Source organism: Grammomys surdaster, unplaced genomic scaffold (assembly GCF_004785775.1).
Source record: "Grammomys surdaster isolate TR1022 unplaced genomic scaffold, NIH_TR_1.0 126248, whole genome shotgun sequence".
NCBI lineage: Eukaryota > Metazoa > Chordata > Mammalia > Rodentia > Muridae > Grammomys > Grammomys surdaster.
The window spans coordinates 6400806-6417057 of record NW_021621048.1 but is presented as its reverse complement, the minus strand read 5'-3'; the positions used below and the strand labels follow the sequence as shown (position 1 = coordinate 6417057).

The 16252-nt window shown below is 43.1% G+C and overlaps 1 protein-coding gene across 1 annotated transcript in view; it reads left to right on the top strand.

Annotated features, from left to right (window-relative positions):
- Positions 1 to 7187: 7187 nt before the first annotated feature.
- The window catches only part of Atp1b3 (ATPase Na+/K+ transporting subunit beta 3), a 32876-nt gene continuing 23811 nt past the window's right edge, over positions 7188 to 16252 (top strand). Inside the window, exon 1 of the mRNA XM_028758983.1 lies at positions 7188 to 7573. Coding sequence (XP_028614816.1) covers positions 7465 to 7573 — 109 coding nt within the window. The 5' untranslated portion in view covers positions 7188 to 7464. The remainder of the gene's footprint in view (positions 7574 to 16252) is intronic.

The following is a 16252-nucleotide window of genomic DNA, read 5'->3' as shown; positions in this document are numbered from 1 at the left end:
AGGGCCTACGAAGAAACATTTTAATAATACATGAAGCAAGTGTTATCCTTTATTTACCCTGAGACTCTCACACATTTATTCAGCCTTGCTTTAAACTTGAAATCCTCCTGCCTCAACCTTCTAAGCAGATGGCATTCTAGGCCTTTATTACCAGGCCCAACTAGAGGTTAAATTTTTTAAAAATTAAAAAGAAAATCAGGGCTGGGGATGTAGCTTGGTTTATAGGGCGCTACTGTAGCGTTCAGGGGGTATGTTTGCCTGTGTAATATATTACAACCAAGTTCACAGGCTCATTATAGCCACCCACCCCTTCAGTAAACCAACATCCGTGGTTTACCACCCCTCAGTGCTGTAAATTTTATAACTGAATTGAATAAATAACCTCACACGTGTGGTGGTTCAGTCATTTGGGCTTATTTCTTGTTTGTTAAGTTACATTTGATTATATCATAAACCTGTTGGTTTTGTTGCTGTTTGTTTGAGACAGTATTTTCCTCTATAGCCCTGGCTGGCCTGGGCCTTGCTATGTCAATCAGGCTAGCTTCAAACCCACACAGATTCTTCTGCTTCCTCTTCTCAAGTGCTGGGATTTCCAGTGTGTGCCACCATACCTGGCCTAGATCGTGATTTTTTTTCCCTTGTGAGACGCCAAACTCAGTGGTTACATAATCTGTTTTATGTTGCTGTAAACAAAACCCCGAAGCTGGCTACTTTATAAAGAAATTAGGTTTATTCAGCTCACAGCTCTGGCGCTCAGGGGCAGAGCACTGGCATTGACTTAGTTCTTGTGGTATTCTGGCTACATTGTATGGCAAAGAAGATTTTGTTCACCTGAGGGGCAGAGCACTGGCATTGACTTAGTTCTTGTGGTATTCTGGCTACATTGTATGGCAAAGAAGATTTTGTTCACCTGAAAGGGGGTCGCTTCACCTTAAAGCAGCCTGCTCCTGAAAGAAGTAACTTGCCCACGTGGAAACAGCATCCAGGCTTTCAAAGTAAGTGCGTATGATCTAATACCTTCCCCATCCTCTCTGCCTACCTCTCCTCTTTTTCCCTCTCTGCCTCTCCTCTCCTCTTTCAACTCCTTTTTTGGCTGTGTTGGAGTGTGAACACAGACATCTGTGTGCTAAATGTTCTACCATTGAGTTACATCTCCATACTTGGGCTCTGTTTCTTCTCTTTCTTTAAATTTTTTTTTATTAATTCCTTGAGGATTTCATACACACATACAATAATGGTCATAGCCACCCCTTACTCTTTCCCCTAACTCCTCCCAAATCCTCAATCTTCTCACAGCTTCATGTTTTCTTGCCTCTTTTTTTTTTTTGTTTGTTTTTGTTTGTTTGTTTTTCAAGACAGGGTTTCTCTGTGTAGCCCTGGCTGTCCTGGAACTCACTCTGTAGACCAGGCTGGCCTCGTAAATTCAGAAATCCATCTGCCTCTGCCTCCCAAGTGCTGGGATTAAAGGCGTGCGCCACTACTACCCGACCTTGCCTGTTGTTTTCTGGTTTTAAACTAATTGACCAAGTTCAATTTCTGCTGTCCATATACTCCTGGGTCTCAGACCATTCCCTGGAGTGTATTCACCCTACTGGGGGCCACACCCTTAAAGGAATTGGACTCTTCCTCTTCCAGAAGCCACCAACTGTCAACAGCTCATCATTCTCAGCTAGGGTGGTTTCTTGTGAGCCCCTCTCAATGTTGGAATGTTGACTGGATTCAACCACAGAGTCCACGAGTGCTCAGAAGACACTTCCATTCTGGCCCTCCCTGACCTCTGCCTCTTACATTCTTTCTTCCTCTTCTTCCTCAAAGATCCCTATGTTCTGGGAGAAGGGACTGTGCTATAGAGGTTCTATATGTGGCTGTGTGTTCTACATACATGTATTCTCTGTGTTTTGACCAGGTGTGAGTTTCTGTACTGCCAGTCACACACAAAGAATCTCTGATGAGGTCTCAAAGTTGTGCTAATCCACAAATAGAGAAACCAACTTACTTACTTACTAGGGCTATCTAGCACAGCGGTTCTCAACCTGTGGGTCATGACCTCTTTGGAGGTCAAGCAACCCTTTCACAGGGTTCCTGCATAATGGATATTTATGTTATAATTCATAACAGTAGCAAAATTACAGTTATGAAGTAGAAACAAAGATAATTTTATGCATGGGGGTCACCACAACATGAAGAACTATTTTATAGGGTCACAGCATTAGGAAGGTTGAGAACCACTGCTCTCATAGAATAGGTAATAGTCTATTTCCAGAGCTAGGCTCTGTTTCTTAAATGTTCTACTACCTCAACCCTGTTGTACTAGGAACATGGTCCTATGAGAGACACACTCAGATCACATCCTCACCATACCAGAGGAGGACAACCATAACAATGATGCTGGAATGTGGTCCAGTGAAGGTCCAGCCTGTCATGTGTGAAGCCCTGGGCTCCATTCTCCACAATGTGGGGCAGTGAGTAAAGGTAACAAGGCATGTGTGCATGCATAGATGCCTAAGAGACAAATTAATGTTATACGAAAACCACAAGAAGCACAACTCTAGAACTGCAAATAATAACTCCCATTTTTAGGGCACTTTACAAACCAGATACTGTACTCATGCCTTAATTTTTTTTTTTAATTATTATTGAGTGGCTGGGGGATTTGCACCATTACACACTTGCAAAGGTCAGAAATCTTATGAAGGCTTTTTGTTTTTGTTTTTGTTTTTTCCGAGACAAGGTTTCTCCATGTAGCTCTGGCTGTCCTGGAACTCACTCTGTAGACCAGGCTGGCCTCGAACTCAGAAATCCGCCTGCCTCTGCCTCCCAAGTGCTGGGATTAAAGGCATGCGCCACCACTGCCCAGCTGCCATGTAAATTTTTTAAATTTTATTTTTTTTATTCTTTGAGATGGGGTCTTATTATGTTATCCCTGGCTATCCTGGAACTTGCTTTATAGCCTAGGCTGTCCTGAAACACAGTATGTATCCCATACTGCTCTTAAATATGCAGCAATTGTCCTGTGTGATAGTCTGAATGAGAAATGTCTCACAGGCTATGTGTTTGAATATTACGTCCCCAATTGGTGGAACTGTTTGGGAAGAAACAGGAGGTGTGGTCTTATTGGAGGAGGTGTGTTACTATCAGCTCTCTTACTGCTCTGTGCCTGGCTGCCTGCTGCTATGTTCCCTTCCATGATGATTATTTCTCACACTCTGAAACTGTAAGTCCTCCACTCCTTGATTCTTTCATCTATAAATTGCCTTGAATCCTGGTATTTTGTCACCACAATAGAAAAGTAACCAAGACTCTTCCCAACTGTTGGGATTAGGTGTCTGAACCACCATTCCCTTGCTGCACATGACATTTTGGATTTTTTGAGATTTTGAGACAGGGCTGGCTTTGAACTTACCATGAAACCCAGGTTGGTCTTGAATTTACAATCTTCTTATCTTTACCTCCTAAACGCTAGGATTACAGGCTCTACTTAAGATCATGAACAAATTCAAGTGCCTGTCCTGTAATCTGCCTGCAATCTGTAAGAGTGCAGAAATGTCATCTGCAAAAGGTTTATTTAAAAGCACCCAGTATTAAAATCAGTTAACTAGAAAATGGCTTTGCTATATGAACATGACTGCCAGAAACAGTGTGATGCCAGCACTGTGTTTGTAAGGAAATCTTGTTTTGTTGTCAAGCCTTTGTAGCCATGGCTGACTTTGAATTCCTCCTGATGCTCCTGCCCCCACTGTGAGGAGACTAGAGGCAAATGCCCCCAAACATGGCTTAGGACATTTTAATATCCATTCTCTCAGGGTTTCCAGCAGCTCAGTTCCAACATCACGTCAGTTATGAAGTCGGTGTGGTTAGAAGATGGCAAGCCCTTTTTTCTTTTCTTTTCTTTTCTTTTCTTTTTTTTTTTTTTTTTTTTTTGGTTTTTTGAGACAGGGTTTCTCTGTATAGTCCTGGCTGTCCTGTAACTCATTCTGTAGACCAGGCTGGCCTCGAACTCATAAATCCACCTGTCTCTGCCTCCCAAGTGGTAGGATTAAAGGTGTGTGCCACCACCTGGTCAGCCCAGCCCTTTTTTCTATTCATGCTTCTAAAACTCAGGAATGAACTTAAGAGTTTCAGTAAATCAAGGGCCAAACAGTCCTATTGGCATCCATAGAAAGTGGACAATGGATTTTGTGGTCTGCAACTGGGTCTTTCTTCTAATTCCCTCAACTTGGTGACTCTACCCCAAGGTTTCTTCCTTGGGCAGCACAAGAGAGTCTTTGGGATCACAGGTGAATTAGTTTCTCTAAACATTGGTTTTCTCATTTATAAAATTAGGTAAATACTTCCAGATTTAGGGTTTTTTGGTGAAGATTATGAAATAAATCACACGTGCCACTTAGTTCAGGGCAAGGATCTCAGGTATCTAAACATGATCCTTATTACTGTGAGATTCATACCTGTGTCTTCTACAGGTAGGGAGGGCTGTCAGACTCAGCAAATAAAAAAAAAAAATTGGATACTCAGTTAAAGTTAAATGTTACCATTCATACACAATTAATCTTTTTAAAAAATGAAAATGAGGAACTAGAGAGCTGGCTCAGCAATTAAGAGCACTTGCTGCTCTTCCAGAGGACCCAGGTTCATTTCCCACCACTTAAATGGCAGCTCACTACTGTAACTCCAGTTCCAGGAGATGCCCTCTTCTGGCCCCCATGGGCATTGTACACATATGTTACACAGTGCAGGGAAAATACCTATACATATAGAAAAGGGGAAAAATTAAAGTATAAGACAGTTATTCATCTCTCAAATTCAAATTTACACGGGTATCCTGCTTTTTACCTTGGTACAGCAACTTCTCTTGTAAAAGAGACAGTTACCAACAAGGAATATAACTGACCAAATGTGATATTCCATCTGCTCATATTTGGCAGACTAATATCCCAAGACAGTCAGTGTTTACTCTTCCAGGTCATGCTCAATTATCACAGAACAGGGAAACAAAGAGGTCCCATATTGTTGGAATAGTGTATAATATTTTTGCCAAATTGAAGTCCCTTGAAACTGTCTGCCATACTGACTAGACTAGCCATGAGTTTTGAAAGTGTTTACTGAATTATATTTGTATCTAAACCCTTATTTAGAAGAACCACAAAACACTAAGTATAAAAGCCATATTATGGCTACTGAAAACACAGAAACCAAAACTCTCAACCGGCCACTAACATCTTTGAAACAACATTTCATAATGTTGTTTTCTATGTTTTCTTTGTACCAGGTAATTATTTCTTAAAGCATGCTTGCTATACATGCACACACAAAAAAAGCAGATATATTTTTATATTTCATTCCAGATAGACGATGTATTTTTCCTCTTTCCCTAACTAAAAAGCACATGGTTAATTCTGTCAGTATTCTAGCTACCAAAGTGAGCAGTTCAGTTTTTGAGGTAAGCTTATTTCCATTCCTTAGCCTTTAACATTGCCTATAATCTAGAGAACACATTCTAGGCTTCTTGTATAATATTTTGGTATTTCTACTACCAGTTTCATGTCAAACTCTACAAATTGCTTCTGAAAACTTTCTGGTGTTATTAGCTTAAAAAAAAATAACTGGAGGCATAGGTGAGTGCAGGCCTTTAAATCACAGCACTCAGGAGGCAGAGGCAGCTCTCTGTGATTTGGAAGCTAGCCTGGTCTACAGAGTGAGTTCCAAGACAGCCAGGGCGACACAGAGAAACCTTGTCTCTGAAAACAAACAAATAACTGGAGGCCAGAGGACATGGCTCATGACATGCTTGTCGTGTGTGCATGGCCCTTGGTTCCTTCTCCCAAAAACCCTAACCCCGGAAAAACAGCAGTTGAAAACAAACAAAAATCACCTGTAAATCAGGCATGGTAGCACATAGCACATGCCTGTAATCTCAGCACCCAGGAGGCTGAGGCAGGAGAAGAGCTTGAGATACACAATGTGAAGTCAGCTGAAGCTACACAGCAAGATTCTGTCACAAACAAAACCAAACTGTATTTTGGATAGTCATAAACTTATGGGAGGCTTGGTTAATGAAATTATTGCAAACAAAATGGGTTGCATTTATTCATTCATCATTGCTATTTAACAGAGGCTATTTAACATTTCTTTTCCGGAAATAAAACAAACAAACAAACAAACAAACAAACAAAAAACCTCACCTTCTGTTCAAACTCCCATTTTGAGTCTTTTAAAATCCCGTCTATCGCCGGGCGGTGGTGGCGCACGCCTTTAATCTCAGGACTTGGGAGGCAGAGGCAGGCGGATTTCTGAGTTCGAGAATTCGAGGCTAGCCTGGTCTACAGAGTGAGTTCCAGGACAGCCAGGGCTACACAGAGAAACCCTGTCTCGAAAAAACAAACAAACAAACAAAAAAAAGAAAGAAAGAAAGAAAGAAAAAAATCCCGTCTATGGTGTTTCAAAATTTCAGAATGCAGCAGTGGCAAAGAAAACACCAGCCGAGTGGTTCAGGCATCTAACCCTAACCCTAACAACCCTAACCCTATACTCCAGCAAGTATTGTAGTTAACAATTGGAGTGACCAGGCCAAAAAAAATAAAAGCAGGGGAAAAAAAAAAAAAGCAAGGCTTCTTTTAGTGAACAGAAATCTTAGGAAAACATTTCTATTGATTTTATTGATATGCTCGACTGAATCTGGAGAAAAAGTATACTGTACTCCATTTGGTTAACGATAGCATATTTAGAATAAAACTGCCATGACCTAGGTCCCAGATCAGGCAACCCAAAGCTGCTAGTCCATACTGGACACTACAAACGCTGCCAAGGCCCTGCAGCAGGTGCCGTTTAAAGACGTCACAGAACCCCTAGGAGCACACGACACGGAGGTTTGCAGGAGGCTCCAGGACCGAAGACGCCCTCCAGGCTTTGACCACTACGTCGTAGGCTGCCGGCCACGGCCTGGGCTTCCAGTGGAGAGCGCTGTAACCTCCCACGCCCACCTTCCTCGGGCCACTACCCAGCCGGTCACTGTGCCCTGCAGACTTCCGCCCGCAGCCCCGCCGCGCTGGCTTCCTCGCACCTGGGCGGGCCCGGCTGGGGCGGGGCCGGCTTGGGGGCGGGGCCCGCGTCACGGGCGGACCTTGGAGATGTGGGCGTGGCGTGTTGTCGGGGGCGGGGTCATCCGGGAGGCTCTGGGCCTTCGGGCCGCGCCCAGCCGGGCGGGAGGCAGCGGCCGCGGTGCGCGCCAGCGGCGCGGGGATTGGCTGCGGCGGGCGGAGACGTCAGGCTCCCGGGGCCCCAGCGGCCGCCCGGCGCGGCGCGGCGCATTCGGCTCTAGTGGTCTCGTAACGGAGAGTTGTTCCCGGCTGTGCCGTCCTCCGCCGCCGTCGCTGGGCTGCGCCGCCGCCGTCGCCAGGACGCGCCTCCGAGCCCCTCGTCGCCTCCAGCCCCGCGGCCTCCGTTCACCTCAACTTCCACACGCCCATCATGACGAAGACTGAGAAGAAATCCTTCCACCAGAGCCTGGCCGAGTGGAAGCTGTTCATCTACAACCCGACCAGCGGAGAGTTTCTGGGGCGCACCTCCAAGAGCTGGGGTGAGCGCGCGGCAGGGCGGGCGGCGCGGCGGACGGCCCCATTCATTGCCGGCGGCCCCGGCGGCCCCGCTCCGAGGCTGGGCGTCCGCTTTGCCGGCCCTAGCGGGGCACACGTGCTGCCGGTTCCCGCCGCGAGCGGCGCCGGAAGCGAGACCCGCGGGCCGGGCCTCCTTTGTGGGGCGCGCGCCGCGCCGACTAGGGAAGCGGGACCTGCCCCTCGCCTGCCTGGGGAGAGGAAATTTCCACTGCCCGCTATCTTGTGACTCGGCGGCGCTGCCACCCGGACGCCCGGGACAGTGCGGGCGAGCGCCGGGCGTGTGTGGGTTGCAGGGACGTGTGACGGGGAGTTAATCACTGGAGCACATTGTCCGCGAAAATGCACTTAAATTCCGACTGAGAAAGGCCAGCTGGGAGAGGGCTTCCTCCTCTTCGGAGATCATAGCGCTTTTCTGCCTTGCCGATTTTGCTTTGGGGAAAGACAGTCCTACTAAACACCCCCTCCCCCCGTGCCTTCAAAACATCTGAGTGATGGTTGAATGTTAGCAGCTTTTCTCTGCGCGAACTCATTGTTTTAAAAAGAAATAGTGAACCCAAGTTAATCCGTCTTCTGGGTTTTGTGCTGTTTTAAGGTGAGGGTTCAAAAATGTTAGTGGATATGGACAAGTGTATTTCATTTATTGCCTTTTTATGTAAGCAAGTTTACCTTTTTTGAAATCCTTTTTTTCAGTATTTTGTTAGTGGATAAGGAGAGATTTCTTTTCCACTCTGAGCAAGAATAGATTTTTAGAGCTGAGAGCCTTTGGGGCATGGCATTTTTAAGAGAAGTATGAAAGCCGTAAGTGAGGTATGGCTCAGAAAATAACTTGCTTACTTCAGTGAGCTCCTCCAGGGTGCAAGACTCCTTGACACTCTGTCACAAGCTGAAAGGGGCCATGGAAGGTTTGGGGTTTTTTTTGTTTTGTTTTGTTTTAATTCCAGCTTCTAGTTCAGAAATGAGGAAAATGAAACCCAGAGGTTGTGATTTTGTGTAAAATTACATATTCCATGGGGCCAAGAAAAGAGCCCAGTCTCCTTTAATCCCAGTCCAGTGGTTGTATTATCTTACAGATGCCTTGCCTAACTGCCCAGTAATCATGTACAATTTTTATTTAAATTGCTGTCTTTTTTTTGGGGGGGGGGAGCTCGATATGTGCTGAAGAAATAAATCTTCCACCAGGGTTAACGGGAGAATGATGATGATAGTTGCTTGTTCCGGGGTGCACTCACTTTGAACTGAAGAGATTTTTGGGTGGTGGAGAGAGATTCATTTTTGTAAGCTGCCTTCTCATTACTAGAGCTTCATATCTTTTCTTTGGTAGGGTTTCTCCTACAAGATCTCACTGTAGCCTAGACTATCCTCTAACTGTCGGTGGCCCTCTTAGTCACTTCTGTGAGTGGACCATCATGGCAGCTCAGATAGTGCAGCTTCAATCTTTGTGTTAGGATATAGATTTCCTTGGTAATATGCGTTTAAGTAGATAACCTGTACAAAGTGAGAGTAAGGGTAGGAGTGGAACATAAAATAAAATTGGGGTTAGCCATGGAGAGAGCCACCTACACACAGACTCAATGTGCCTGTGTGGACATCTATGCCTGTGGGGCGTTCTGCTGAGAGAGGTGCTTTTTACTTAGAACCTTCAAGGCCCTGGATGAGCCAGCTGCCTGACCTACCCTTAACATTCCAGTGTGTCTTTCTGCAATTTCTGTAATGTTTCTTTTTTTTTTTTAAGCTAAATCATAGCCATATAAGTATGTTATAAACACCATCCCCTGTTAATAAAGGTCTGTATCCCCATTATTATTAATAATTTACTTGACTAGTGTCCCACTGCATAAATACCCTTTTTCCCTTCATTGTTGTATGTACTGGTTCTTCCTTCACCCCCTCTTCCTGTGTATGTACATTTTCCCAAATTTATTTCCTTGGGATCTGTTTGCATTGATAGGCTATCTAGGCTGCATATAGACCTTTTAGAGCTGAAAGTGTGTTGTCATGGTGCCTTCCTGGAGATTTCTCAAGTGTGTTCCCACCAGCAAGGCACTGATGGGGTTTTACCTTCAACACTGAAGCTGTACTTTGTGATTGCTTTTATATTTTCTGGTAGTAATTTTTTTTCTCCCTTGAAAAAAACTCTTTTATATGGGCAAATATTTATTTCTAGTTGTTCCCCACTCCTCCATCATAAATTTAATGTAGATTGTAGTAAAGAGTTACTTTTTTTTTGTTTGTTTGTTTTTTGTTTTTTGTTTTTCGAGACAGTGTTTCTCTGTATAGCCCTGGCTGTCTGGGAACTCACTCTGTAGACCAGGCTGGCCTCGAACTCAGAAATCCGCCTGTCTCTCTCTCCCAAGTGCTGGGATTAAAGGCATACGCCACCACCGTCCGGTTATAATTTTCTTTTAACTTTGTAAAGTTGTTCAGTCTGTTTTATATAAAGGCCTCTCAAGATTCTATAAAGATGTCCATATTTTCTGGTTTTATTATACTTAGGTCTGTTCCATCTTGATCTGAGGTGTTTCCCTTTAAGTGCACTAGAAACTTTAAATCTTATATTTAAAAAATAGTTTTGCTGTATACATTTTAGAAAATGGAAATTCTGCATGTCACATCACATTGCTGTATTGAAAACAGCTGTCTGAAGCTCTGGAGTGGCTGCTGCCGTGTAGTTGGTTTGATCTATAGCACAGTGGGTTACCGTAGTCTCAGAATGCCTACATGCATCTCATTTGTTTTCTCTTACAGTCCTGTAAAGCAGAGGCAGTTGGGGATTGAAGTAGACCTAGAGTTAGCTTCTCAAGACGAACAGTAAACACACCACCACCAGAAATAAGTAGTTGCCATTTCTGACAAATCAACAAAAATTTTAGCGCCTGATGGCTGTTTTTGCAAACATTAAGCCTGTGCATTAAATACAATTAGAGCGAACATAGTGAGGTTTAGCTGTCATCTAGTATTAAGGTAGGCAGTGTGTCATGTGTTGCAGTTAAGTTTTATTGGTTGTTTTGAGTCCAGCTGGTTTCAAACTCAAACTCTCCCATCTCTGCATCCTGAGTGCTGAGATTATAGGCATTCTCTATTACATTTAGCTGACAGCTAACATTTAAATGATGGAGTATAATAGCAAAAAGGTGTAAGGAAGAGGATTGTTTCTTATTCTGTATTTTGTGTGTATAGATACACTATTTAAAAAATAGATTTATATATATCAGGTGTCAAATACTTACCCATGTAAGATACATTTCCAGCAGGGACTGCACACAAAATGTAGGTGAGAAAAGTCACTGGGTGAGTTAGTGAGATGACAGAGTCCTGATGAGAAGTTTTGTTTTTGTAATTTATGTTACAGTATGGTACCATTGACTGTAAACATGTGGGGATCCCTGGAGACCACTATCTTATCTAGGCTGTCTATTGATAGACATCATAGATTAATAGTCAGGGTTCTGATTTCTAAGCATAGATTCTCCATAACTGGTAGCTGACTGCATCTTGTTCATGTACCTTTTCTTTCCCTGTAGGTTCATGGAGTGTCAGTTTGACAGTCACTTGCTTCCATTCTGGGTCATGCCTTAGCAAATGCTCTGTCCAGGAGAATTGTTTCTGTCTCATGGTAGCTGTGTAGCTGTAGAGGAGGAGAAGGCAAATGTGTTTACCATTCCAGTGTCACGTAGCTTTATAACATGGTGGGTTTTGTCTAATAAGTAGGACATTTGTGAAACTTTACAAATATTAGTGCTTTTGAAAAAGTCTAAGGTTTGCCTTACCTTATGTGTAGGTTATAAATGTAGGACAGTAAGGGAGGGGTGGCCCCAGAGCAGCGCATGATATCACCAGCAGGACTAAGACATAATTTTTTTTTTTTTTTTTGGGTTTGGTTTTTTTCTTTTTTGGTTTTTCGAGATAGGGTTTCTCTGTATAGCCCTGGCTGTCCTGGAACTCACTCTGTAGACCAGGCTGGCCTCGAACTCAGAAATCGACTGCCTCTGCCTCCCAAGTGCTGGGATTAAAGGCGTGTGCCACCACCGCCCGGCAAGACATGTCCAGGAAGTAGACCCGTAGTTGATGGGAAGGAAGGACATCCTAGGAACCATTGTAATAGCCGATTGTATGAATGTTGTTAAAGAACCTCACTTCCAAAATGGTTTATTAGATTTTTCTTTTCCCCTTCCCCCAGGGTTGATTTCTGAAATTTTTACCAGAATTAAAGTTGTACTAAAGGATGGCTTTTATTTGTCTTTTTTTTCATTTTATCATATTTTTAAAAGCTGTTTATAGGTCAACGTGTCGGCCCACACCTGCAATTCCATTACTTGGGGATGCAATTGCAGAGGCAGGAGGATTACTTTAAGTTCCAGGCCAGCTTAGTTTACATATTGAGTTCATGGACAGTCAGAGCTACATAATGAGACCCTATCAGTAAAACAAAACAGAGGCCTAAAGGCCTACCTACAATAACAATTTTGCCGTGGTTTATCATTATATTTGGTGAAGGACTAGTTAAACACTGATTGTATTAAAGAAAAGCATTACTTTTTTAAAAATAACTGCTATTTTAAAAAAATTTAGATTATGTGTATTTTGCCTACACACACACTGTGTAGACTAGGCTGGCTTCAAACTCAGAAATCCGCCTGTCTCTGCCTCCCAAGTGCTGGGATTAAAGGCGTGCACCACCACTGCCCGGCTTATTATGAAGACTTGAACTTGTGGTAGTCTTGCTGGCTTAGCTTCCAAAGTACTAGGATTATAGGCATGAATGGCCATGTCCAGCTTTTTTTTTTTTTTCTTTTCTTTTTAAATTATCACCTATGTAGTTGACTTTGTAATAGTCATCCTCTGGCTCATCTTTCTCCTGTCACCTCTTGAATGTTCCTCGTCGTTCTCTCCAACCCCTCCATTCCATCCTGGGCTGCCTACTTAGATGTCAGTTTTGATAGACTGGTCTCCTGAGGCAAAAATAAGCTCTTTGCTAGATGTTAACCTTCCAGACCATGTTAAGATCCTGTGTCTCTCCTAACACTGTAGTTCCATCACCCACCTCCCAGAGCTGTCTTCTTGTACTTGCTAAGCAAGCACTCTACCAGCACCCCGTAACTTCTTCACTGGCCTTTGGCCCTTTATATGTCATTGCTGCTAGTTAACTAGACCATGTGCTTGCTCCCCACTCCCACCCCCTTCCCCGATTCCACTGCTGGGGATCCAGTCCAGAGTGTGGAACACTCCTATGAAACTGTACCCCTAGCCCTGCTATAGACTATTGGATTTACTACTGCTACTACTGTTTTAACATTTGTTACCTGAGTTGGGTGGTGGGTGTATGCTCATGCACAGGCCTAAGTGTGCACACCACCATGCACATGTGAAAGTCAGGACAACTGGTGAGCTGCTTCTTCCACTGTGTGGGTTCTGGGGATTGAACTCAGTTTGTCAAACTTGGTGGCAGGCATCTTTACTTCTGAGATGCCTGTTGGCTCCTTGTAAAGGTTTATTTGGGGGGGGGGGGTGGAGATTGTGCACACATACATACAGAGGCTAAAAGTTAGATCCCCTGGAGCTGAAGTTACAGATGGTTGTGAACCTAATGATGTTCTGAATGTTGAATGTTTTGATGTCCCATGGTATAATTGTACTACCAGTGTTTGCACATTTTTCTCTCTTATTTCTTATTTCTCTTATTTCTCTCTTATTACTGTACTGATGGGTTTTCATAGAACTTCAGTGTGTTTTTTGTTTGTTTGTTTTAAACAATAAACAGCAACAAAACAATCTTAGAGCTAAGGGTATAGCCCAGTGGCTGAGCCCAAGACCCAGCTAGGGGTTCATCTCTCTCACTGGATTAAGAGGGGACTCTTTTTTTTTTTTTTTGGTTTTTTGAGACAGGGTTTCTCTGTGTAGCCCTGGCTGTCCTGGAACTCACTCTGTAGACCAGGCTGGCCTCGAACTCAGAAATCTGCCTGCCTCTGCCTCCCAAGTGCTGGGATTAAAGGCGTGTGCCACCACTGCCTGGCAAGAGGGGACTCTTAAAAGATTATTTTACTTAACTCTTTTTTGTTTTTGAGGCAAGGACTCATATAGCTCAAGCTAGTCTCAAACCTTGATCTGTCTCTACTTCCCAAATGCCAGGACTATAGGCATAAATCACCACTTCACTCTTGAAGGGAAGCCTAGTTAAGTTTGTGGCTTGTGTTGAGTTGTGTGTCTGATAAAAGGAATAGAAATAGGGTTATTATCCAGGGCTCCTGCTTCTTTCTCAGCCTCTGCTAACTGTCAGAAGTCTCCTTCCACCCCAGGTTATCTACCTGAGAGTTTATTTAATAAAGCTTTGTTTAATAGGTAGGAGCCTTCTCTAGCTTCCATGTGCTTATTTAAACTTTAAAGTTAGTTATCAGTGAAACAGATTTATCACTAGCTCTTAATGTATCACTCTGTCCTCAGTTTTGAGGAGTTATGCAAACTCTATGTACCCCCAATTTATAATTTTTCAAATAATTCTAGTTTAAGTAGATAGCAGCTTCCCAACTTTTATCTGCCCAGTGGTAGAATGCTTGCCTGGTATTTTTATTAGTATATGTGGGTTAATGTTCATTGTCTAGGGAGTGAGGAAACAATAAAACCACTGTGATGCATGTCTAGAAAGAGCCAAGCAGTTACCTGCAGGCACTGTTATCTAAATCACTATGGCCTTACTGCTACCAGATTATTTCTTAGCTGCAGTCTTGACTGTCCTACTGCCATTGACTGGCCACCACCACCAGGAAGCTCTAAGTAGCATGGCATTCCAGACTTCTCTATTAGAGCTGTTTCCAGCCTTATATCTTGTAATATATATCTACCTTATTCCCTTCCCATCACAACACCCCATGTAATAGCCTTCTTGATGTTATCTGGTGCTCTTGGTCTGGAATGGCCAGCTTACTCCGTTCCCCATGCTGTTCATTCTCTGCATATTCATTCTCCTTTATTTGTAACATTTCTTTTGTGTGTTAGATCTGCCACAAACAAGCCTGATATACTCTGATGAGTGAAAATAATACCACTTATTTCTAATAATAGCTAAACCTGGTTTTACACCTGCATTTATATCCCTATAGCATCTAGTGTGTAGTCAGCACTTAATTTTTTGCATGAACAAAGTTTCAGCTTGTGATTTATTTAGTCCTTGAAGTAAAACTGAGAATATTGAGTTGTTTTAGCTCTATACTGAAAGTTTTGTGGCATTCATTGTACTAGAAGGCATATTTCAGTCTGCTAGATTACTGTGTGTGCCACTAAATTCAGCACTGATTTTGAGATTTCTAGCATCATAATAAAGGTGAACCTTCTCACACGTATGCTATTTGATGTCTCTGAGAAGTTCCCTGAGATGATCAGACTGGGACAGAATACAGACTTGAATTTCAGTTCCACATCTGTGTCTAAGCTTAGATTTGTCTTTGAAAAGCCTCTTGGTCTTAGTTTCCCCTATAAAGGAAAAGGGTATGTAATTTCAGATGTCACTGTATGAAACTTGTGCAAATGCTTTCAGCTAGAAAGCAGCAACCCTTGAAGGACCAGATGAGTACTGTAGGCTCTGTAGTTGCTACTCCAAGTGGATGGCAGTTGTGTGAGCTTCTCAGTTTTTTATTTAAAAAAATGAGTTCAACTGTTGACACTACACATTAAGTCAGTAGTCATTATGTAGATTGACTCAGGAAATATTGAGCTGGCCAGGCTCAGTAGTGTACACCTGTAAATGTAGCAATTGGGAGGTGGAAGCAGGAATCAGAAGTTTATGGCCATCTTTTGCTACACAACAGAGTTTGAATTCAACCTGGGCTGCATGAGAGTAAAACCTCTATCACCAAAGAAAGGCAAGGAAGGAAAGGAAAAAAAATCTTGAACTGGTCTCAGTGGCATTCAGACTCTGTTTCCTATTCTCATGTAACAAATAGCAAAATTGTTTGCAGTTTTGCAATCACAGTTATCAATCAGTAGGTCTGTTGCTCCCATTAGCTTCTCTGGGCAGTCACTATTAACTGTGTTAGTGCTTTTAAACATGTGATACTTGGTGTATCTATTTTGGGTAGAAGTCAGGCAGCTTCTTATAACAGCAGTTCTCCTATGTGTTTACCCAAGAGAAATGAAAACATGTCCACAAAAACACTTGTAGAAGAATGTGCATAGTGGATGCTGTTCATAATAGCTCTAAACTGGAAGCAGCCCGGGTGTCCATCAGTAGGAGAATAGACAAACAAGTGTCTGCACAGTGGAATATGACTCCACTGTAAGAAGAAATGTATAAAGGGCATAGAATACATGGATGTTGCTGAGTGTGGTAGCACATGCCTTTGATCCCAGCAGTTGGCAGTTTGAGGCTACTCTGGTATACATAGGGACTTCCAGGCCAACCACAGCTACACCGTGAGAACTTGTAATTAAACGAACAAAAACATGAATGTCTTTAATCCCAACAGGCAGGAGGCACAGGCAGGTAGATCTGGATGCGTTCAAGACCAACCCAATTTACAGATGGAATTCTAGGACAGCCAAGACTACACAGAGAAACTCTGTCTTGAAAAACTACAACCAAAATAAAGCTCATAATTTGATTGGGAAAGAAAGCTTCACTGAAGAAAGTACATACTAGATGATTTCATTTG